This window comes from Coloeus monedula (genome assembly GCF_965178545.1).
Source record: "Coloeus monedula genome assembly, chromosome: 1".
Taxonomy (NCBI): domain Eukaryota; kingdom Metazoa; phylum Chordata; class Aves; order Passeriformes; family Corvidae; genus Coloeus; species Coloeus monedula.
Genome location: NC_138781.1, coordinates 112161278 through 112186811, shown reverse-complemented (window position 1 = coordinate 112186811; position 25534 = coordinate 112161278). Strand labels below are relative to the sequence as shown.

At 38.2% G+C, this 25534-nt stretch overlaps 1 protein-coding gene across 2 annotated transcripts; it reads right to left on the bottom strand.

Moving 5' to 3' along the window:
* TTC39C (tetratricopeptide repeat domain 39C) lies at positions 1-25289 on the bottom strand. Of its 2 annotated transcripts, none has more exons than XM_082283080.1 (13): positions 25241-25289; positions 23598-23726; positions 22519-22633; positions 18744-19098; positions 17175-17343; positions 10044-10137; positions 9122-9229; positions 8529-8638; positions 7734-7857; positions 4699-4796; positions 3683-3787; positions 753-791; positions 1-120 (listed from the first exon to the last, which is right to left on the bottom strand). In XM_082283080.1, exons 1-13 carry the CDS (start codon positions 25271-25273, stop codon positions 31-33), a joined length of 1569 nt encoding a protein of 522 aa, XP_082139206.1. In that variant the 5' UTR covers positions 25274-25289; the 3' UTR covers positions 1-30. The 2 variants fall into 2 exon arrangements, with proteins under 2 accessions (XP_082139206.1, XP_082139207.1); XM_082283081.1 differs by having other exon boundaries at positions 22519-22630.
* Between the last annotated feature and the right edge of the window lie 245 nt (positions 25290-25534).

Sequence of the window (25534 nt, the reverse complement as noted above, 5' to 3'; positions counted from 1 at the left end):
GTGGGAAAGGATAGCAAGCCTTCCTGTCGGTCACTGCGGAACCACTTCCCTTAGAGAGGCTAAGGCTGCGTGTATGCGGACGTGCAATCTGTTCTCAAAGTCATAGCCACTGAATTCCTCCTGGGGGAAAAGAAAACAAGGAAAAAACCCAAATATGTACCCATTAGCCTCCTTCACTTCAGGATATGAAGGTAATTTTGCTAGTTGTGCTTAAGAAAACACGTTGCAAAAGAGTCCAAAGAAAAGAGGTGAACTGGAGATGTCATGTTGGAATATCCCCACATTACCCACAGCAAAGAATTATTACAGAAATTCCAAGTTGGTGAAGAGAGGAGATTGGAGCCCATGTAGCTGGAAGAGGACCCGAAAGGTTCTACTAATCCAAAAGCTCTAGAAAATCCCAACATGCCCAAGGCAGAAACCAGCTGGGACAGACAAGGAGTGGAGAGTTGTCATTTTCAAAATTTTTGTAGCCAAATCTTGGCTGAAAAACTTATCAAGGTTCTAACACTGCAGGAGGTGTCAGTGATGTGGGCTCTGTGTGATGACTGACCCAGCAGCACATATCTATGGAGCACACATCAATGTGTATCATACACATTAATGCATATCCACATGATAGGAGTTGTAGATTACAGGTGAGGGACACCACCACTTAACACCCACCTCTCTGCCCCAAACCCCACAAAACACAACCTCCCAAATGCCCTTTAATCTCAGACAGTTACATTAGAAAATGCCTTAGTTTTTACCTTGGCTTGGAGCAGTAAGGTTTTGCCTCTTTGCACAGTCTACAAAAAGACAAACATTGCATTGGAAAGACATCACAAATGTTACAGGAAATATATTAAGTAAAATGAGCTGGTGAGACTGGAGTAGTGCCTCTACCTTCAAAAAAGGTACTGAGCAGACAAAACCCTCTCAAATTAGGAAACCAGAAACACTAATGGCAAGAACTATTATGTATTTCTAGTCTTCTACAGAAAAGGAGAAAATTACAGCTTTAAATTCAAGTTGCTGTTGATGATGGTGAGCTACAACAATGCACAGGGGAACAAACAAGGCTATAGATAAATGATTAATTAATAGAGTAATAGAGTAATTAGAGTAATAGAGTAATTTTTGTTTCTTAACCAAAGTTGAAGCCATTTATTTACAAAACAAGATAGTGGATATTACACATTGAATGTTGTTTCAGAAATCTCCATTTCAAACTCTTAAGGAAAAATATATTTGCAGATTAATATTTACTATTAAGGTAGAGCTGAAAAGCTCCTGTTTTATTTCTTATCATATAGTACATTTTTATTTTAAGCCGTGCAAATAAATAATCTACTTCCTGATAAGAGACAGAAAAATTAGGTTTTTGTCCTGGGTTGCAGTGTATTCTATTACCATCCTCATGAGCTGTTGAAATCAGGAGGGGCAGTGTTTCCTTGCCTCCTCCCCCCAGACTATCTTGCTGTTAATGGCTCATCATTGTCCTGCCGCATGACTCATAGATAACTCCCTCCGGACTATCATCTGTTAATGGGCCCAATCAACACCTGGCCTCATGACTCATTACCCCATTGTGAGATGCTCCACCCAGAGGGAGGAACCAAGGATCCCAGCGTGGATATAATCTTGAGATTCTGAGCACCAGAGATAATCCTTCCACTGGATTTCCAGAGGACAGGAGCTACACAGCCACCACTGAACCTGAGGAAGAGCAGACGCTTTTCTACAGGATCACTGCTTCAGAGGACTGCAGCCACCATTCTACCAGACTGCTACCACCACCCTGCCTAACAGGGAGTCACGTTGTATTTTGACTCTGTCAGTCTGAACCAGTGTTTTCTTTTAGTTTTTCCTTTTCTTTAATTTCCATTAAATTGTTATTCTGACTTGGTGCCTCCCACTGGTTTGTTTTCAAACTAGTACAGTTCTCTTATTCAAAGGTACCTAAATATGACTGTCTATTTATATTGGTTAGATTAAACTCAGTGTCTAAGAGAACTACAAAACCACCTGTAAATGTCAAGGTATTAGCATGGTTACATCAAGAACTACTGAGCAGAACTCAGGGTAAAACAAGGAAGATGATTCAGATGACCTGGTAAATCAAACATGCAATTATGCCTAAAAATAATTTTAAAGCAAAGTAAATTTACTGACAGTATGCTTTTTATACTAAAATGCATACTGGTATCTATCTGTTGCTCAGGTCTGTTACATGCTCAGCCTCTCAGGTAAATGTGACTCATTCTTATTCCCTTCTCAACCATTATGGAGCTCTAGCACCCCAGCTACTAAATGGAATTTTGTATAAACAGCATTCACTCACCTCTAGTTCTAGCTCTTGCTTTCCCCTACCCCATCCCACTTTATTGAAGTCAAGCATCATTTATCTCCTCATGTTCTGAGTGCCACAAGAGGGAGCTTCCTGCACATCCTTCATACACTAAACGCTACCAGAGCTCCTCCAGCCAAACACCCTACATGAGGCACATTCAGTTACTGTGTGCACACACTGCACGTGAAACAGGAGGAAGGAAGGACTGCTCTCATATTCTTCAAACTTAACATACCTTCATTACCAACCACCTTTTTGTTTTTTTTTTTTTAGAGACACTTGACATGATCAAATTTAACTATGAACATGGAAACAAAGGCAGCAGGAACATTATGGACTCAGACCCTCCTTCCAGGCTTCAAGGCCCAGCTTCTAGTCTTAGGGCAGCAGGGTTTTCAAAAGAAAATTAGTTTTAAAAGCAGTTTGTATTCTGCCCATTGTCATGATAATTGTTTTTATTGAAAGATTTTCCTCTCCTTCCCCTTTTAAGGGGAACGCTCAGCTCAGCTAATTAAACCTGACATCCAAAACCAACTGAAAACAGAATCTTAAAAATATGAGATACTATCAGCCCAACTACTTCATACACTACATACAATGAAGTTCAAGTCACTTCCCCCTAACCTGCCATCTGATCAAGGATGTGCTACACAAGGTGCACAAACTCCAAGGACTAGGGTTACACGTTTGAGGAGGGAAACAGCACCAAGAGTGCTGCCCAGATTGCTCTGGTTTAAGATTTTCTGAGGCAGGGTATGTGCAAAGATCTGAATGATTAAATGTAGTATCAGCCAAGCCATTTGGACAGTCTGAAAGCCAAAGTTCCTCATCCTGAACAACAAAACCCTCACTTCTCAGGGTGGAAGTCAAAATGCCCACACAACCAGCTTTAATGGAATTTAAATGACCAAAAAAACCACTTGCTGTTTTAGGAAGGTATCAAATTCTATTTGGAGAGGATAAGTGCAGGTAAACTTTGAATGGCATCCAACAGGATATTAAACAGGTAAGAAAAGGACCCTAGGCATCTACCACACTAAATACCACCGGCAGACTAGAAATCCCTGCCTACCCAGGGCATTCTAGCCAGGCTTTTGTTGCCACCAGCAGCAGGAACACCCTTGATATTGAAAATCTACAACATTGTGACCTAAAATACATTCCATTTCTTAGACTGAAAAAAAACCCCAAGAAACCAAAGTAGTAAGTTTCTTTCTGGTAGGTATAAAACAAATTTTTAAAATGAAACATACACAGTCACCTACAAACTTTGTTTCATTCTTTACATAGTGGTATGTTGACTCCTTCCACTACTTTTAAGAGTTTAAAAACAGGTCATGCTATTACCTCTGGATTGTCTAACAGAATACAGCCAAGTTCATAGCAAGCATATGGCTGGACGTACAAGTTGCTTTGACGGCAGAGTTCATCTTTAGCAGCTCGCTGAAAGTACTGTAAAAATGAAAGGGAAAAAAGAAACAAAAGACTGCAGAGGTACATTAAAATTGACTGGCTGTTACTTCCAAACAACACAGAAGCTCCATTCAGCCTTCAGCTGTAGAAATTATCCAAAGCTAAAATGAGAATACATTAAAAATTTACAATGGTATAGATCCCTAGATGTTTTTACCAATGCTACTACACCAAGGCAAAATTATTTGTTTGGATTTTTATCAAGTATTATAGTGACTGATTCAAGAGTTTTCCAACTTCATATTGAAAAAATATTCGCTCTAACAAGAAACTGTGACATCAAAGATGAAGCACCCAGATTATTTAAGGTATGTTTGAGAGAAATGGAGCAGGGGGAAAGAGGGTTTAAAGCCAGCATCTTGCTACTTATAGGAATTGCATTCTGTTTTGGGGAGGAAAAAGGAGAGTTACTGTACCTAGAGATCAAAACGTGGAGTGGTGGCAAAATTATTCTTTGGTATGTGCTAATAATCAAACCTCTCTCTCTAACATGTCCAGAGGAGAAGGAGCAAACCTGTGCTTTCTAAAGGTCAATCTCCAAGATACTTTTTAAAACAATTAATTTTCTTTCTTGGACAAAGTACATCTAGCAGAGCAAGAACTTTTCTCTTATTCTTCCCATCTTCCCCTTAACTCTTGTTACTACAAACCACTTTAATTGCCAAGTTCATTCAACACAGCCAATTACTTTCACAGCACGGAATATAATGAAGACATGTTAAACCAGAAGATTTTAAAAGAACCTCTATCACATTTCACAAACCAGAATGATCAGTAGCACTAAAAAACTTATGACTTGCTTAACACTCTTACTCAAAAATATTCACTGTTTTTAAAAGAATTGCACATAAAATAGGAGTAATAGTGTAAATTACCATTTAACTACTTACCTGAACAGCATCTTCAGTATTTCCTAAACATTTGTGTATGGCACCAAGAAGCAAATTCCTCAAACCAGCAGCTGATGAATCATCCACATCATGACAAGCTTAATGAAAAGATTCCAGTAAACAAGATGGATTGAAATACCTTCTTAGACAAGAATTGTGATTAACATTGTCTTTTAGTCTGGTATTTAAATTTTACCAGAAAAAGGAGATGCTAGTAACATTAAGAGAAAGCCAAGTATTTTGTTTTCTTTTAAATACAACCCATTTTGTATGAACCTCATCAAGAAATCTGTCACTCGTGAGAGCAATTCCTAACAGCATTGAATGGGTTGAAGTCAAAGGCAGTTGGGGTGTTCTTACAAGAAGAGAACTGGTCTCTACTGGTCTTTGAAATATCTACTAAAAGGTGAAGTTAAGAAACAATCATCTCCTTCTGGTGTTACGGGACACTGGTTTGTCCCACATACTGAAAGAAAAATACACAGTCCAAGTTAGAAGGAGCACAGGGCAAGCAGTTCATACAAACCTGATTTTTTCTGAACTGAAGCCAAGTGACAGATGCACAAAAATCTGTACTGGACTTAAGAACCCAGACTAGGGTGTTTTGGCATCACAATTCTCAATGATGACAGGAGGATAAGGTTAATTTTCCAGACCTTAGCTGGTCCACAATCCAAGGACAGACTGTGCGTCAGCTGAGCAGTGCTCTGTTTCCAGGAAAAACTGAATCACAATGCATGGAACCCTTTCCAAACGAATCAGGCCCCATTTTGATCAAGCTTATTAGTGCCAGCTCTGCTAAATCAAGGCGACTTCCATGAGGAGCCATGTGCACTTGCCCGCACCAGCACCTCCAGGAAGGTGAGAGGACAAGGCTTTTCATCCCATAACTGCTGTGTCTGGAGCAGTGCAGCTCCTTAAACATTTTGCCTCACAGCATAAACCCTGCCAGATCTTACCAAATCTGCATTCACAACACAGATAATCCACAACCCCAAGAAGCCACCTATGGATAACTATGAGTTGGCTGCATGAAGTATTTGCAATGTCAGCTCTCGCTTGGATTGCAACTCCCAAGTTACTTGGCATTTTACTTACAGAGATGCAAGTGAATACAAATTAATTCCTTTAAGTGAAGTTCTAGCCCTGAGGAAAAGCCTGGAAATCCAGCCCAACAAATTACAATCCAATTGTCCATGACAAGATGAAACAAATGTGGAAAAAAAAATCCCCTATTATTCATGTTTTTGAAATACACATTGCACAGAAAACCTTCAGCCAGGGATGGCTGATGCAGACATGTTTGTCAGTGTCAAACTTACAAGAAACTTCTCTGAATTTGAGCCTATACTACTATTTCACATTAAAATGTGAACCACTGACTGGAAGCTTATACAAGGGAGACCTACACTGCCTCTGAGTGCGTGAGAGAGAATACATACTCCTTACACCCTCTAAAGCTAACTGCTCTGAAGGCAAATGACTGCCAAAAAAATCCTCAAATTTATTTTTATGTAAGTAAATCTGATTTTAAAGCCTACCTTGTGACTAGAAAACTAGGGATCTGAATATAACTAACCCACTGCCATAGTGCAATTTAAATGGACAAATTATCTCAAAACTGGAACAAACACCACTACTAGTCCTGACTCTTGACTTCAAGAGTGGTCCTTTTCTAGCTTAACATGAGAATTGTGCACAATCCCCAAAATTTCACAATTACAAAAAAAAAAAAAAATCACCTCACAGCAGACAAGTTTTGTTTTATTTTCTAAATGAGCAAGTAATAATCAGAGGATTTTAGAATGGTTTGGGTTGGAAGGGACCTTAAAGACCAGCTAGTTCCAACCCCCTGCCACAGGCAGGGACACCTTTCTATAGATCAGGTTGCTCAGAGCCTCGTCCAGCCTGGCCTTGAACACTCACGGGGATGGGACATCCACAACTTCCCTGGGCAACCTGCTCCAGTGCCTCACCACTGTCACAGTAATTTCTTCCTAAGATCTAATCTAAATCTGCCCTTTTTAAAGCCATTCCCCCTTGTCCTATCATTGCCTGCCCATGTAAAAAGTCCCTCCCCAGCTCTCTTGCAGGTCCCCTTTAAGTACTGAAAGGTGCTGTAAGGACTTCTGGAGCCTTCTCTTCTCCAGGCTGAACATCCTGAACCCTCTCAGCCTGTCCTCATACGAAAGGTGCTCCACCCCTCTGATCATCAGTGTGTCCCTCCTCTGCACCCACTCCAACAGGTCCATGTCTTTGCTGTACTGAGCACCCCAGACCTGGATGCAGCACTCCAGGTGGGATCTCACCACAGCAGAGCAGAGGGGCAGAATCACCTTCCTGGACCTGCTGGCCACACTCCTTTTGATGCAGCCCAGGATGAAGTCAGACTTCTGGGCTACTCATGCACGTTGCCAGGTCATGTTGAGCTTCTCTTCAACCAGCTAGAAATTGTTTGCAGAATGCAAGCAAGAGTGATTGCTGGATGGAGTGAGAAGCACTGAACACTTTGTGATACACACTGCTACCACAAGCTTCACGTGACAGACACCCAAGGTCAGCTGGAGTCTAAGGAAGAGGCAACCATTCACCACTAAGAAGGTCCCAGGACCCAGGATAAACAGAACGCCTATCATGTCATAGATGACCTCACAAGCCACCTACTTCCTCTTTGAAGAAAACTGACATGCAGGAGTGAATAGGTAGTTTTATTTTGTAGCTAGGTTTAAATGAGTTACATTTTGCTTAGTGACTTGGAACAGTAACTATCATGCTATTGTTTCATTTTAAATAACGATTAACAAACAGCTACATGCAGCAGGCAGTTACAACTTCTCCCAAAAACCCGTAAAATGAAGCATTAGGCTGAATTATAATGAATCATTATTCTTTTGTTACTCACCTGTATTTTGCTATGCCACATGCACACAAGTTTAAATTTTCAAGCTACTGCAATCAGCTACTCCACACAACAGCATAAAATCATACACCTCCTTTTAAAAAGTAAATAAATAAATCAAGAAGCCATATTATACCTTGACTCATATGCTGTAAGTTTGAGAGGGAACAGTTTGGAAGGGCTTTCCATAAGTATAATACTTCAATGGATGCCAGGACACAGAGCTCTTTGGTTGGCATTTGTTTTCTAAATCTATCTGCCTGCAAAGTGGGGAGAAAGAAGGGAGATCCATCATTTGTCCTTTTAGAGGGAACATGGTATTCACAAACAGTGAATCACAAACACTAATTTTAACTGTTTTATAAAGTCACCCAACAATTTTATGAAAATAAAGTCAGTGGTAACTTAGCTGGAAGATTTTACTACTAAAAAGCAAAATGCTTCAACTAATTTAAGGGCTTACATATTGATCAAAATCAAAACTTCCTTGTATGCAGCCTGACTGGGTTTTACTGTATTTCACAGTCCCAATACACACTGACTGGATGCTGACACAGTAACATCTGCACGATCATCAGCTGAGAGCTATTTCCTAGATAACTCCTAGCTCCCAAAAACAACTAAGGCTTTCACAAACAAGACAAGATAAAAAGGAGTAAGAAAGGCAAAGCTGGAAGGAAAATTACCAAAGCAACTACAGATCATGTATTTTAGCTTTAATAATTACTTTAGTTGTAGAGAGAATAGCTAATTCACATTTCCTTTGTTAGGTCCTTCAAATGACACTATTCTTTTTCCACCCTATTCCTTCCCACAAATTCTACAGAAGCAGCACTACAGAAAAGAGATACATCCTTCTAAAGAAAATACTGAACTAAGAATTGAATTGTCATCACTGTACCAAAACAAGTCAGCCTATGCAAGAACTAACCTTTTTCACTGAAAATTGTTCAATCTGATTGTTTTTTCTTTTGAAAAGCTTCTGAACTTCCTTGAACACATTCTGAGCACCACTGACGTCACCAGTGGCTCCTTGACACACTGCAAGAATACAGAAACAAAAATGCGTTAACACTACTGGGACATGAAACAGGAAAAACTAAGATTGGATATGATATGGTAACAGAAAAAGACCTCCACACACACCTCCAGAAAGTTATCCAGACTGAGGATGTGACCAACATGGTAATCCCAACTCCCCCAGGTACCCTCTGTGATCACTAAAAAGTCATTACTACTTTTTTTATACCCATTAAAGGAAGTAATACCACCAAGCTTGTAAAGTGGTAATAATGCTATCTACATGGAGAGGAGTGTACAGACAGGCACGTACATGTGTGAGCATGCAAGTGCTCATTCTGGAAACAAACACAATTGTCCAAGTCAAGCCTGGCACAAAGCTGCATGTGCAGCAGGCAGTGTGGAAGGTACTACATGCACCAGCAAGTTTCCCAGAACAAAACAGTGCCAAAACCTTACCACATCACTGACTTACGATTTACCCAACACACTGGATATACTCACCTGCTGTTAAATAAGCATAGTAGCACTGGGACCACCTGGATTCATTTTTAAGCCTTTCAAAGGATTCAAATGCATCTTTGAAGTTCATCTCTATCATGCTGCACCAACCTAAAAGCAACACTCATTTAATTTCAGGGAAAGTACAGTAATTCCAACTCAGTGTCAACATTATTGAAACACAGTTCTGTTGTGTTTGTTTTTGTTATGAGAGCTGAAGCTAGTTTAACAACTATAATAGTAACTGAAAAATTAAAAACTGGTTTCTATTTACTGGGAAACTTGAATTAGAAGGTTCCACAGGAAATAATGAATCCACATTTCAGAGTAGGAACAAAATTATACACCAAAAGCTCTCATTTTTAAAATTTAGATACTACATTTTGTAGAATGCTGAAACTTACAAAGCTACAACTTTTTCCCTTAGTATTTTCCACAGGGACAAGAACCCATTTAAAGCTTGAAGCAACCTATCTTCTCCACTCTAAAGACTTGCATGCAAATTCAGACTACACATCATATACTGCTGTTGATAGAAGGAAATGAACATTAAATATAGATCCTCCAAACTGTGAAGCTTCACTAAACTGATTAGGTTTTTGGCATAGAAATAATGAATTTATAGACAAGTCAGATGAATTTATTTCTAATTTTAAATAATATTCAGTAGGTGAACAGTTTGCCCTTGATTCCAGTCTACTCTCTGACTGTGCATCACCTTGTACTTGCAGATAATTTTATTATGAAAAAGTACTGAATTCTACTTGTCTAAACAAGAAGATTATTACCATAATCCACCAACAATAACAGCCAGTGGTCTAAAACCTTTCCAAAAATCCTAGTAAGAAGTATCCAGTTTGTTTATTGAAGCTGCCAGTCAAAACTTGAAAGTGAGCTATTTATGGTATAAACACATCCAACATACCTATTTCATATAAGCACACATGTTGAATCTCCCTTTGGTCTGTTGCAAGTTCCAAAGCAGTATGAAATGAGGTCAAGGCACTATTAATTTGACACTAACAAAAGTGAAAGAAAAATAAACAAATTTAGGCATCTGAAATTTAAAACTTGTTGGATAATTTAACTTTGATAAAGGAAAAATTCATATTTCTTTTAATAGGTAGTTAAAAAAAGCTACAGCAGAGGAGTTTGATAGTGTAATAGCAGCCAGGTCAGATCGTGTCTCAACCTTAATAATCAGTGACTGTATTCCTCCTATGTGCTATTGAGTGCAAAATTAACTGGGTTTGTGCAGTAAGCTTTTAAGTAATCTCACTTCTACTTTTACCAGTCATTTCACCTTTAAAAGTCACATTTTTAGCATCTGCCAATGAAGTTTAGCTTTCTGCACAATAGGATACCTTTAGTGTTTGATTTAATTTATTTTGAACTTTTCACCTCCTCCTATATCCATCAGAAACCCCTTTAAGCAACAGTTAATAGAGAATTCATAAATGCTGCATGACATGTAAAAAGCTAAAACAGCATATGAGAGAAACATCATTTTAATAAAACCATTAGCTAGCAAAAGCTTAGCAAAAAGAGGCTAACATTTTTCTAAGAACTAGAATTACAGTTCTTTTGACTACCTGGTTTTCCCAGTCTGGGATGAGATTTCTGCGTATCAGTCATTATGGGGGGGGATGAAAATCAATATTAAATTCATTTTAAATATACTATATATTCCAATATGGCCTACACCAGCTCTAATACTGTTCCAATATTTATTATCACATACAATTATTATAATTTACACAATACAAGAATTTTAAAGCCACTCTCTGCTGACTAAGCACATGAGCAAAAGAAACACTTGAAAATGCATCTCACCATCTCTGCAGGAATAACTGAATTCAAAAATTCCTACAAAAATCTGCAGCATTATAGCTTAAGTCCAGGCACACACAGAGCTCTGAAGTGATTATATTAGGTTTTCTCCTTTGTCTCATCAGAGAAAACTGGTTTAGTTGCTAAGGAATAATTTAACTGTAAATAATACACATTGCATCAAGACAGCACAACTGCCAGCACAGGGAGCTGCAGCTGTACCAGTAAAAACACTGTACACTTAAAAAGTACAACAGTGATTGAAATAAGATGCTTGTTGGCAAGGCAGAAGAATATACAACACAGAAAGACAGGTGAGTTATATCTGCCCTGGAAAGTGACAGGGAGCCTGAGCCAGGTACACCTTGTTCACTTCTGTAACATCACATTCTCTCCACTCCACGTTACTCCACTGATGATGCAGCACCCCAACACAGCTTCCCAGAAAATAACTGCCATGAGCCCAGTCTTACAGAAAAAATAAAATAAAATAAAATCAGTTCAGAACTTTATTTCTGTGCTAGGAATTCAAAAGCTCTGTAAATCTATGTTTTCAATGCTTATGAGGAAAATGACAAAGAAACCCAAAAAGAAAATGTAAATACTTAGTTCTCTTCAAAGACCACTGCCTTCTAAACCCCTAAGCATTCTAAAATAGAAATCACTTATTCCATACAATGACTACTGGCAATCAACTCCCTGTCTGCAATGCCCAACACCTGCCTGGGGCAGCACATGAAATACCGACCACCTGGCAATATACAAGTCCAGTTTGTTGAATAGTCAACCTTCTGTAACCCACCTCTCTAACTCTCTAGATCTCTCAAGTGTTTTGACATCTGCCTACATTTTCCTTCAGCATCAAGCTCGTGTAAGTATGTTTCAGAGACATTCATTAATAATTAAAGTTTCAATCATCTCCAGGGATTGCCGCAACATCCAGGAATATGAATTACTACTCTTGGTGTTAATTCTTAAATTATCTACTATCCATTTACTGTTTAAAAGAGCAAACAACAAGAATTATAAAGTCCATCCTGGCTGCACCTGAAACTGATGTTCTTGAGATTTATAAATATAAATATATATATACACACACTTGTACTTCCTTCAATATGCATCACTCATCTCTCTCGGACATAATACAAAGACATAAAAAAGACTAATCCATACAATATGTAATATACAGAACTAAATAACCATAAAGAGAATTATTAAACTTAATGTGAGAACCCTAGTCTCACATTTCTGGACTTCAGATTAGAACTAAAAAGCACCTCAAACCAAAAACTAAGCATCTACAGATCTTAACAAGACAAGGCAGCTTCCCATGCCAGCACACATTTCCTCAGAGTTGTTCTGAAATTCTGGGACACTTTCCCTCTCCCAAAACATCTCTATTCTCAATCCCCACTCTGAATTTGTAAAGCTTCTAAGATGACCTGTTCAGAATAAGGGGAAACCAAAAAGCAACACCTAAAAGGTAACAATTTACACCAGAGGACATTTTATGGACATTTCAACTTTCTATTCCTTAACACATTAAAACCCATTTTTCCTTAGACAAGTCACAAAATCAAACTAGAATTAATTTTACAGGAACAAGTAACCAGAAAACCCAGCACAGTTCCTGAAAATAAGCCTTGACATTAAGCATGCTCTGCAAATTACTTTACTTTACACATCACTGTGATTTTCTTCCAGAAAGTTCATTTAAGACTTCTTAATGCTTGTTAATACTCTTGTCCTCAGTCTACTTTTCTATACCATACCCTCTTACCCCTAATTAAGAATGATGCTGCTGATTCTATAACATCTACAAGTTGACTAAAAAGCAAGAGTACTCGTCAGCATTACATTTAAGCACACATTAGCACTGCACACTTTCAGCAGCCTGCTCATCAACCACACTTTAGCACACCTGAACATACCACTGGTGCTTTGCCTGTCAGCTGGAGTATTTGGTACTTTTTCCTTCAGACTATTTACATGTACCTACAAAAATAGAAAATACGGATTGAGCCCCAGAACCTGCAGTTTGTCCCAGCCACAGGAATTTCTTGTATATTTCTTGTATATATACACACATCCCCCCACCAGGAGTCTGTTCCTAATTAAAGCAAAGCAGCCTTGTCCAGTTCACAACTTCGCCAAACACTTCATTTTTGCTTTATACCCTTACTGCTCTCCATACAAAGCTATCAACCAATTTAACTACTGCTGAGTGGCATGATTGTGATTGTAAAAGATTTTAAACAGCGTTGCTGATTAGGGAAAAAAGAGGAAAAAAAAAAAAAAAAAGGAAGAGAAAGCAAAACTGGAGGCTAAAAAGCAGAAATGTAGATGTTATAGAATCAGCAGCATCCACCTCTCACTCTGCCCTCTCCCATGCTACCACCATGCCCATCTTCCACTATTGGTTACAAACCCTCACCTGAATAGTCTAAGACACTGTTTCAAAATTAAATTGGTAATTATTAACACAACTGTAGTATCAGACAACACACATTTAGAATGTGGGTGGCAATATTTTTACTTTCACAGTAACAAAAACACAGTCAGAAACCCCATATTTTAGACCAGGATGTTTCAGCCACTATTATACCAATTATATTTTTATATACCTTTCAGGCCTAAGTATAAAACATTATTCTCACTTGTCTGCAGCAGTTTAAGCTTACATAAAATATCACTATCAGCTTTAGTGGAAAGTTATTTCAAAGACAGAAATTGTCAGACCTTCACAAAGAAGAAACTGTGAGGCTGGAATATGTACCATGCAATCACAAATCAAGCACAGGTATGTCCATAAAAGTAGCCTTAGTGAACTATGTTAAAGTCAGAAAAAATACTACTTTTAATACACAGCCTCTTAACTTACTCACTGGAAAGAAAAAAAAGACATTTGATCAGCCTAGCAGTACAACCTTTAACTTTCTGGTGCACTTTCATTCCAGTCTTCCCAGATCATCCTTCCCTTCCTTTCCCTTAACTTGCTCAATTCAGTAGTCTCCAAGCACTTTCAGACTTTTTTTCTCGAAAACATGAATCTGGGAAAAAAAAGCTGACAGATAAACTGCTCCACATTTATTGTACCTGTAAGTCTACTTCTTCGAAAACTGAAGTCTGCTAAGGATCTTACTGACTAATATCCATTCATGCTTTCTGGGGCACAAAGCATTATACAGTCCCACACTGTTCATTTGTCTTTTATAGACTGGAACACTTCACATAGGCAGTGCTTTTTCCTGGACTGCCTTCCTAGGCAATTTCCTCCTTTGCCAGATTTGTGTCTCACTGTCCAGTCCTGAATTACTTCTCCTGCCTTTTGAACAGTTTCCCTCTCTCCAGGTGTCCATGGCTGAACTACACACCTTACTGTTTTTTCCTCCATAGAAAAGAAAAGAGACATACAAACAGCATGAAGGCTTCCGAATGGAAGCTGAACATACCATCAGCTGAAGGTTACAAAAATGTATGCAGGATCAAAGGAAAAAAATTCGATGGACTGAGTGCCAGCAGGCCCTAATGCAAACCCTATAACCATATATGGAACACACGAGGTCTTCTGAGTAACATCTAAGCTGCCTTTTATCTATCTGCACTATTAAATTTTATCACAGAACTCTTAAAGGATGGTAGATGTTAAAGAAAGACTCAAATACATACGAGCAGTTCAAGGTATACTTTTAAATGTACACAGGTTAAAACAGAGTTTTGTTAAGCCACCTGGAATAATACTCCATGCCCACTGGAGAGAATTTAAACCTACCTGTGCATTAACAGTTTCAAGGAAGGCCAAATAAGCACTTCCTAGGCTTTGCAGGAGCTCTCCTCACCCACCTGGGAAATGAGGAGGAAACTACAACTCAGCACGTTAGCCTGTGAGAGTGTCCGTGCATTTCTGATTCAGGATCACAGAATCACAGCATCGTTTAGGTTGAAAGGGACCTCCAAGATCAGAGTCCAACCTCTGACCAATCAGCACCTTGTCAACTAAACCACAGCACTAAGACCCACATCCAGTCATTTCTTGAACACCTTCAGGGACGGCGACTCCACCACCTCCCTGCACAGTTTGTTCCAATGCTTAACAAACCCTTCTGTGAAGATTTTGCTCCTGATGTCCAACTTGAACTTCCCCTGGCTCAGTTTGAGGCCACATCCTCTCGACCTATCACTCATTGCCTGGGAGAAGAGGCCAATCCCCAGCTGGCTACACCCTCCTTTCAGGGAGTTGTAGAGAGTGATAAGGTCACGCTGAGCCTCCTTTTCTCCAGGCTAAACAACCCCAGCCCCCTCAGCCGCTCCTCACAGGACTTGTGTTCCAGACCCTTCACCAGTTGTGCTGCCCTTCTATGTCTTTCTTGAACTGAGGGGCCCAGGACTGGACACAGCCCTGCTGGACACGCTAATATGCAACAGATGCTATAAGACCAGTGCCAAAATTGAGGACACATGTAACCACAAGTGCGTTGTGCAGAAACTCAGCGCAGCTCCCCACACCATTGCCACCCATCACATTCCTTCCTTCATTACTATGCCAACAACATTTAAGCAAATTAAGCTGGAAAAGTCCTACCAAAATCCACAGAAGACCCTGAGACACTTAACCCAGAGCATTTAGACACAGCAAAACCTCTGTGACTGATCACCACTTGGAACAAAGAAATGACGGGGGAGGGGGAAGAGGCTGCTGAATGGAAAAGCTCTCATGAAAACACACGCATGAATAGCAAAAGGGCATTTTAATTCCTGCTATCAACCAAAAAGCTTTCTGCTGACTAAGGGCATGGCTACAGAGCATAATGCACAGCATTCTGCCAGCTGAGCTAACCAAGTTAACATGGCCACGCTGTCTCCATTCACTTGGAGCTAAAACTTCGCTATCTCCATACAGGATTTGTGCACTAAATAATGCAGTAAGACTACATTTAAACAAGTCTAATTCGAAATATTATAGTTCTCCAGAAAGGGACTGACTAGACAAAACTGACACTTACCCGAAATATATCCTCCTTCTTTACACATATACTCAATTTATTAACAACTTACGTTTAGACTTTTGCCATAACTTACCCTGAAAGTCAGAAGAATCATTTGAATTTTATTCCTCATTACATTAAAATACCAAGTTATACTCTGCATTCATTGTATAGTTATTCCAAACAAATCTGATTTTTACCAAAAGAATGGAATAGGCATATAAATGAATAAAAATCACTACGGTTTTTCCTACTCAGGCAATAGCAATACTTTCCCAAGACTGACAACTTGCCTGTGACAATGTAATTCCCAAAATGCACCACTGCTTTCAAAAAGACAGCAAAAAAAGAAAAACAACATCTAAATCCCACACAAGAATATGCCTGCAAAATCTGAAAGGCCACTGAAGCCTGCTCCTCTGTTCTGTTACTATCTGAAAATATTTATTTGTATTTGAAAGACTTAACTGCAAATCTAGAAAAGAATGACCACCAATATCAACATCTCAATTAGCTCTTGTAATTATGATGTTGACATGAAGGGTTTGAACATTCTGGACTTCTGCTTTTTGTGTTAGGTTTTCTGGTTCATGTAATTGCTCTGAAAATATTCTGCTCTGATAAAAGCAGAAGCTAGGAGTTGAGTAGTACTTCAAACAGATTCTTAGAGAATAATACAGCCAAAATCCACAAAGCTGCTGCAGTGTTTGAATAATGCTTTGCAATAGCATTCACAAACACATTTTCAGTGAATACATTTCTGCTCAGGTCAGAGCTCACCCTTAGTAACAGAAAACATCCTGATGTGACCCCTGAAAAGCAAAGCAGTTATTTAAAGGGAACTGCTGTAGAGAATTAGCTGTATATGAACAATGCATAAAACAAAGACAAAGATAAATACTATGCACTCAGCAGATAATACTCAATTTTAGCTTGACAAGCAAAACTGAAATAGCTCAAGAAACTCAAGTGGCCAAATGCACTTCCTTTTAGCAGAGTCACAGAAGTATTAAGTAGCTGAAAAAGAATTTCAAAATGTCATTAACTCAGATCTAGTGGAAAAGCAAGTTTTGCATGTGAACTCAAAACTAGGAAGGACTTAATCTGATCATTCTTATCTTTCCATGTATCTGTATCTTTAGCAACAATCTGCTGAAGCTTGCACAGTTCATTCACACCAGAAAAAGATAAGAAAGGATCAGGAGGAAAAAGTCAGTCTAAAGGATGAAAATGTGCAGTACCTCTAATCGCTGTATCCTTCCCTTGAAGAACATGAACAGAGAAGAATTTGGATAAGCAGATTCTTTCTTGGCAAGAATTTCTTTTGCCTCCTTCAATCCTGCCTTGTTATCACTGCCATCAAGGGCAAAAAAGGGACGAACAACTGTGTGGTACCACAACAGAGCTAATCTAAAATAAATGTAAGAGTAAAACACATTACAGCTTGTAAACAGAAATTTAAGGATAAGATTCTACACAGACAAACTTTTAAATTATTCTGAATGACAAAGATAGATATGAATCTTTTCTTATACAATCTGGCTTTATACTTTAAACACAATACTACTGCCATACATCAACGTACTCCTGAACTGCACCTGAACATACAATTCAGTGCACGTTACCCAAAGGCATGGTAACAATTGAGCTCATAGCATCAAAGCAGTTGAGCCTTTAGAACTCTCAGTAGATTTTAGAAAAGAAAAACCCGCAGGAAAACTTTGAAAACTAACTCTTCACTAGAGTGGGAAACAAAAAAAACCAAACCAAACAAGAAGCCCAAAACCAAACAACAACAACAAACCTGACAAAAATCAACAAAAAACACTAAACACACACCAGCAGACACTCTTGAAATCAGTGTGAAAAAGAAATACATCCTGTGTTCAGAAGGGCAGATATTTACGTGACCTACATCGCTCCTGGAAACAAAGGCAAAGCACAAAGATTTCCACAACCAGCTGAAGGAGGAAACATTCCCCAAATACATCATTGTTCCATTGATCTTTCTCCCCCAGAAAGGAGAAAGATCAATAGGAACATTTCATCCTAAGCTTTTTGAAAAAAACAGAAATCCAACGCTTCTCCTGACACAGAAGAGACTTTAGCTCTGCTGTCAATGTTTAAAAAGTGACACCGGATGGTACCTGCAGTAGGTCCAGTAATAAAAACATTAATTTGTAGATACTTGTAGATAATGCAATAATAAAGCCATTTATGAGGGCAGTTTAAATTAGGTCTGGATAACCCTTCAGCTCTTGAAAAGGCCTAAGTGCAGAACATCATCTTGAAAAAAAGAGTACACAAAAAATACTCCCTTAAAAATACTGTAAGGAACATCTCATTTTACTGAGATGCTAAAACAAACAAAAAAAAAGATTTAAAACAATTGAAAACGTTTGGGTCACTAGTAAGAAAACATAGCTAAATGAGATCAATGACTCACACAAAGTAGTATGCACCCCACAGCAGAGAATGTAACTCAGGTAAATTTACACAGCCTTCAGGGGGAGCTTTTATTTAAGTCTGCTGGCATTTAAATCACAGGACATTAGAACTGCAGGTACTTAAGAATACATCAAAATACTGACCCAAACCCCAAACAAATGTAAATAATTAACAGCAGAGATCTCATACATTAGTAAGTGATGAATTTACTAAACCATGGCATGTTAAACAACGAACTACCAGTTTATTTTACCTGCTGTTGTTTCCTTTAAAGCAACATGACTTTTTGGTTTCGACTTTCTCCCAGTTACTTACTTTTAGTACTAAGTTATCTACCAAAGCATTTCAATATAGCTACTCACGTAGCTAAAGGGGCCTTCATGTCCTTACTTTCACTTGCATACATCAGTGAGGAAAGCCCCTGTAGGCGGTCTCCAGGAAAACCCAGCAGGTTGATGATTTTGAGCAGGTTTGGGGGCACCATGGATATGCAAAGATGAAAAAGTCCATATCCAAAGCTAACAGCACCTTTCAGTCTGTTTAGCGAATCCTCCGTTACACCTTCTGCAGCAATATGATTATCATTTGCAGCATCAGAAGTCAAGGATTCCTGAGTTGTTTTCTTCTGATATATTTCCTGAAGTGTATTAATGTCCGTATAGCACTTATTGTAAATTTTCCAGGCTTTTCGGAGTATCCACCCACCTTTTATGTATGCTAAAAAAATCAGGGAAGAAAAGAAATACTTCAAAGACGTATTTCAGAAGCGGAACATCCTAAGTAGTAAATGCTATTTTCCAACCCCAGGATGCTCTATTTGCAGCAACTTATTGTATAAAGGATTTTGTAATAGCTATGGTTCCCTCAGAGAGGTCTTCCATACTGGGCACCACAAAGTTCAGTGTGTACAACCAGACTTTACAGCAGCACACAACACAAAGGCACCTCCAGTCAGCGATGTAGCAGTACAGCTGTCAGAGAGAGCAATCAAAGAACTTAATGCTGGGTTTTGCTCCACTACAGAGTGCAGATGAAACGGCTGCCTAGCAAACTGAGAGAAGCAAAACTCAGAAGAGATTACGCCTCCTCTCTTAAGCCCAAATTGTGTTAAAATACAGTTGATGGGAAAATACCAAGAAAAGCCTTTCCTTTGGGTTACACAGTAAGATTTTCAACATTATCACTTCCCCGCCCTTCACATGAACACAGTGCATTACAATTAAGGAAAAAAAAAAGAAAACACACAAAAATTATATGGTTTTAAAATATTTTCAGTTGCCTAACTTCGTCAATTTCAAATGCAATATGGATACCTGAATTTCCCTAAAAATCTGGTCTTGAGCATTCTCAGTTGAGAATGACAGCATTCTCGGTCTGTGATCTTTATAGCAGGGTAAAAAAAGGCCTGACATCAAAAGATGAAGATGCTCAATGAGCCTATTAACACAGCAATCATCTTTGTTATAAGCACACCCTTGAATAATGGTGTTAAACATGAAACAAATGGAGACTATCTTTGTACACATTAACTGAAAAAACAGACACCAGCATTTTGGCTGTGACAGAGCCCTGAGAGTTAGGAACTGCAGTGACAAAGACTAACTAAATATAAAATAAAAACATGGTTATAGCAGCAGTGTTCTAAACAAATATAGCCAGATTTGCAAAGATCAGTGTTGTAACTAATGCCAGAATTAGACCATAACAGGTGGGCTGTGTCAAAGAAAAGCAAGATGCTATTAATACCAAACAACTCTATAAAAGCCTTTGATGCCTTTGACAAAAACCCTCCCAAATCACAAAAAACCCCCAACATTTCTAGAGAAAGTAACATCACAGACTAGACTACCTCTTTTGGATTCTTGTTATATTAGGAGGGGATGAAGTCAGTTTGATATTCCTAAAAAACTGTACTGAGAAAGACTGTAAGATTTGTATTCGCTGTTATGACAGATGGGTTCTGTCAACACGAACTTGCAAGTATTAAAAAAACAATAAATCCTCTCTCCTGAGATGCATATAAAAGCATTAGAATAAAAAATCGACCCCCGCCCCACCATGATTCAGCTGCATTACAGGACTAACATTACTCCAATTTTAAGTGATTAGGTCACTTTTTGGCTGCACAAAGTTGTGTGGTTCACCACAAGATGAATGCTCATACAACTATGCACAGCAATGCAGCACACAGGTAATAAGAAAACCCCACATTTTACTTATCCTTCAGATAGTGATTCTGCCCAGAGCCAACCACTGTGCTCAATGCAAGCATGAAATGGAGAAGATGTGGTATGGTGAAAAGAAAAGTACAGTTTTACACTTTACTTCTGTTGGTGTGCTGTCATTTAACAGTTCACTAACACAGCATAACCACAATTGATATGATATTGATATAGCAATACAAGGCATTTCTGATTTTTTAGACATAAAAATTAAATCAAGCCAAATCACTGAGTTGACTCCCCAACATGAAAGCAGTCAGACCCATGACAGCAGCAGTGAATACCAAGAAAAGGTAGTTCAATATTGCCATGGGAAGCTAATGTCATTTGCTCTGCCAACAACTTTATGATGAAACTATTTCTAATACATCAACGAGGGTGGAAAAGAAAATGTAAAATGTGTTAAGCATATGAGAAACCAACTTGCGTGGCATCATATGCTTCTTGTCAAACTGTTCCAGGAAGAAAAACACAAGGAATTTTTCACCCATCCAGCGATCAGAAACATTTATCTCCTGGGGGGTTTTTGTGAAACTACACCCATTTCAATAATCTGGTTGCTATTTCTGTACAGAAATACAATAAAAACAAAGAATGTATATACATAAACAGAAAGGTAATATACTTTAAAACACAAAATAATGGATCCAATAGCTCAGCAATGTCAGTAACTAGTAGTCACTGAGGTAGCATTTAGCTGCTTGGAATTTTAACTAAAGATTTCAGGTATATTTTTTACTCAGTAGAATAACCCAAATATACTGCATGTTCTGCAATTCTCTGCTACCCACTTCAGTTCTCTGAGCTGCAGACAAGAGAGAAAGGGAACAGACACCACCTTCAGTTACAGCATCCAACCCAGTTACGCAGCTGCACAATACATACTGAAACAAGGGAAAAAAGCTTCAAGAGGGAGGGAAAAAATAAGCATCACAAACAAAAACCCAGAACTGCATCAAAAATAGCAAGAAAACCCTTCTGCAGCACAACACACAAAGTAGACAGAAATATATTCTGAATTTCTGATAGCAACAACCCAATATATTCTTGATGCCATAGCTTGGAATAAAACAAGTCTGCACATCACAGAAAGCATTACATCCTTGACTGAAAATCTTAAGTGTTATTTTAAATAATCTGAATGTTATTTCCCCATTTCCTTTCAGCTGATCAGCAGAGTTTTCAATCTGGTCTGTCTGCCATCTCTCAGTCTTCATCCATTTGGTAGGAACCTGAGATATGCTCACACCTTCTATATGACCTTGACCACATTTTCTATAAACTTATGGATAAAAGCATGTTTTAAGACCGTGCAAGAGATGCAGGAATGCAAGAAAACGTCAGAAAGAGCTCTGCAGTTGAAAGGAGCAGTTTGTATTCAACACGACAGGATTACCCTTTTTGGCATGCAAGGACGCACTCTGGTGACCAGAGAGTAAGAACTGATTCAGCAGTTCTATGTTCAGCACACTCATTTAAAACTGCTTTCATTGGCAGTTTGTCACCTCCCTGAATTGTCATGAACAGGATACATATGGAACATCAGGATTTTCCCAGTGGCCAGGATTTAACAGCCTCTTATCTTGCTGGCCACAAAGCACACATATGCTACCCACCTTTGTCCCAACACCTCTATGATAAACATGCAAAATTGTCAACTGAATATGATTATTGGCATGAAAAAAGCAAAAAAGCTCTAATTTGTAGCAATCCATCTCATCTTATTTTTCACGACCACCTACAGAAAGGTGGGGTACCTCTGTAAGTGTACCAGTCTTGGAATGTTTCAAATGCAACTGTGTTCCTTCTTACAAAACAATTATTTTTACTGATAGTCATATGGCAATTTTATGATCCAGCTTTATTAAAAAGACATCCTGCTAACGTATATCTAAAAACAAAAGCCACAGCACACCTGATAACTCTTGTTTTACAAATGAGAGCACAGCCAAGTAGACTTGACAGTCTGCTACAATAATTTGTCTTTGTAGACGATCTATCATGGATAGAGTGGATTTTCGTCCATCAACCTGTTTGGAATATACAAACACAGAGAACAGGAAATTATTAACAAAGATAATACACAATACTCGTCTAAATCTGGAAAAGTAAAAACCCCATTTTAACTGCAAGTGGTAGTATTGCTACTAAATTAACTCAGCATTTTGAATTTCAAAACTATGCTAAAATTTCTCAGACAGATCATCACAAGCAAAATCCTACTTAACAGAGAATTTTTACACATATACTATCAGTTATTTTTCCAAAGGTTCTACGAACAGTCAGAACAAACTTAAATTTCATTTAATTATTACGAAATGCATAAGACATGTAATTAAAATATGTTAGACAGGAAGAGCACAGAAAAGGGCGCATGACAAGTGGCAGGGAAAATACAGTGCCTCAAGAGCAGAGAGTTAAGAACAACAGGTTCAACACTTTTTACCAGGCAAACTAAAAACTGAAGAGAAATGGCTTCTTTTTCTGTTGTGGTTCTGCTGTGTCACACTAGGCAGGCTGCTCACTGGATGCTTCTATACAACTACTTCAACTTGTTCTGAATCTCCATGCTTTATTCCTCCTTTATTATTTAGAATGAAAAATCTAAAAAAGGAAGGAAAATTCCCTAGGAATATGCCTGGCTCATAGCAGTCTGCAGCCTCAGCGTCACAACTTTTGAACATTACTAGAGCATGGATGAATTAAAGTTAGCCTGAATTAGACAGGCTACAAGCTTCCTGAAGTAATTTTAGTAGGTCACAAATATTACATATTCAGAAAACAATTACTAACATCAACACAACCTGATGCTTTAGAAGACACCTGAAACTGAGTATTTTAGAACAATTAGGAAATTCAATCAAAATATTTGACTTAATTTCCAAATTCATCTCAACTGATCTTCACATACCAAGAACCATCTATTTAAGATACAAAGAGGACAGAAGGGAAATTTCCAGAAAAATTTATTCAATACATAAATTATGTTCTTACATTCTTTTTAATTTTATTCTTGATTGTTTCTATAACTCCAGCTTCTTCACTTTCACAAAGTTTCTCTGTAGCCTTTAAGTCATCACATGCCAGTTGCATTTTCTCCTCTTCAAATGTCATCATGGCATTCTATCAAAAACCAAACACATTTGAATGATAAAAATCACAAATACTTCTATTTCTACAAAAGTTGTGGGATAGTAAAATTTTTCATAAAAGCTTGACAATAAAACCTTTTTAAACTGAAGTATTAATACACACACATCAGTACCAATCCTTCTAACACAGAAGCACCAAACTAGAAAATTCAGTACTTTCCCGAAATTTCAAGACAAATCAACTCAGAACACACTAAGTGCTAACCTCCATCTTACAGCTTCATATACAGTCAAACTGAATCTACTGTCACACTACTTTAAGCAGAAGAAAAATTCCTATAAATTAATTTCCAATTTTTGTTATGTAAGGCATGATTTGCATCTGTGCAGGTATCTGCTTTTATGTAATTCATCCATGTAAATAACAGGCCTCCAAAGTCAGTAACAACAAACAGCTATTAAATTCTTCAAAATAATAGCCAAAGTCCCTACATACGTAAGAAGAAAAAGAAACCACATCTGACTCCAACTACTGCTGAACCAACCGAAAAAAAAAATCAGGACAAGCAACTTCTTTTCTTGGAGCTTATTAAACAAAAGCTCTGAATGACACAGGCACACCAAGTGCTGCTGCTATATTTAGAAGAGCAGCTAAGCAAGATACTTTCAAGATCCTCTGATGCTGCACTGTGGTGTTGCACTGGTTCATCAATTCAGATAAGCAAACCTGAGAGATTCTCTTTCCTTTCTCCCTGCCACTGACTTAAAAGGAAGCATATGCCCCAGGAGTTTTCCTAACCAGTGTATTTTTCCATATTGCATACTAGAGAGAATTCATATTTATTTCATTCATAAATCACATATTTCTGACATATTATAATAAATTCTTTCAAAAGAGTATTACCATAGATAATTTCTGGTGAGATCTAAGATGAAGCAGCAAAGTCAGAATAAGGACAGTCTAAAAAACAAGAGCCAAACACTTTCTAATACACCTGCTCAGTTTTTATACATGGCATTATAATTTTTAACACGTTATACACAAAAAAAAGCCTTTAACAAACCTAACTTGCTCATTGTGGCTTTTTTGTCAATCAGTATTCTCAGTTCTCATCTATCCAAAATGGAAGCAATGTGAAAGGATTGAATTAACAACTTTCACCCAGAAGTATGGATGGAGAAAGCTTCAATAGCAAAAGTTACCAGAAAAACAGACATTCATGAGTTTTATTTTAATCAAATAAATAAATGAATAACTCCACTGCTCAGTTAAGAGAACTTTTTATTATGGGTCTTTTAATGGAACACATAAATATTTAATATATTTAAGGAGCTGAATCGCAGAGCCTTTACTTTCTATTTAAACCACATGAGTAAACAAGCTTTACACAGCATAATGTCTTGTTCTCCAGCTATGTTTAATCTAAAAATTTGGAAAAAAATTAGTCTCAGAAAAAGAAACAAATTTAGAGTATTATGAACATGTGCATGCACATACAACCATGAACCCCACAAGATGTATACTCTGTGCTTCCATTTACTCACCAAAAAACTGACAAAACTGGCTCCAAAACTCATTAATGGGCTATGGTTTCTGTAAAGAAAACAAAAAATAGTTACTATATTGTGGTGGTCTATATACCCACTGCTTTTCTTATCCCATATTGTTCCCCCTCACTTTCCCCTGCCCCTAGCCCTGGCCACTCCCTCGGGCTCTCCCTATTGGTTCCTGTACCCCAACTCTGCCCATGTACCGCCCCTGCGATCTGACAAAAACCCCCTGCTCCCCAACCACGAGTCCCTCTGCCTCTGGGGATCACCAGGACATGATGAAACAGT

Bases quoted from the DNA above. Each gene is read 5' to 3' on its own strand.
- TTC39C (XM_082283080.1), bottom strand. From the start codon at position 25,273: ATGAGTTTTGGAGCCAGTTTTGTCAGTTTTTTG. The intron at 9,230-10,043 runs GTATGTTGGATG...TGTTGCTTTTAG, and splicing joins TGTGTGCTTATATGAAATAG to GTTGGTGCAGCATGATAGAG. The intron at 8,639-9,121 runs GTGAGTATATCC...GTATTCTTGCAG, and splicing joins CTATGCTTATTTAACAGCAG to TGTGTCAAGGAGCCACTGGT.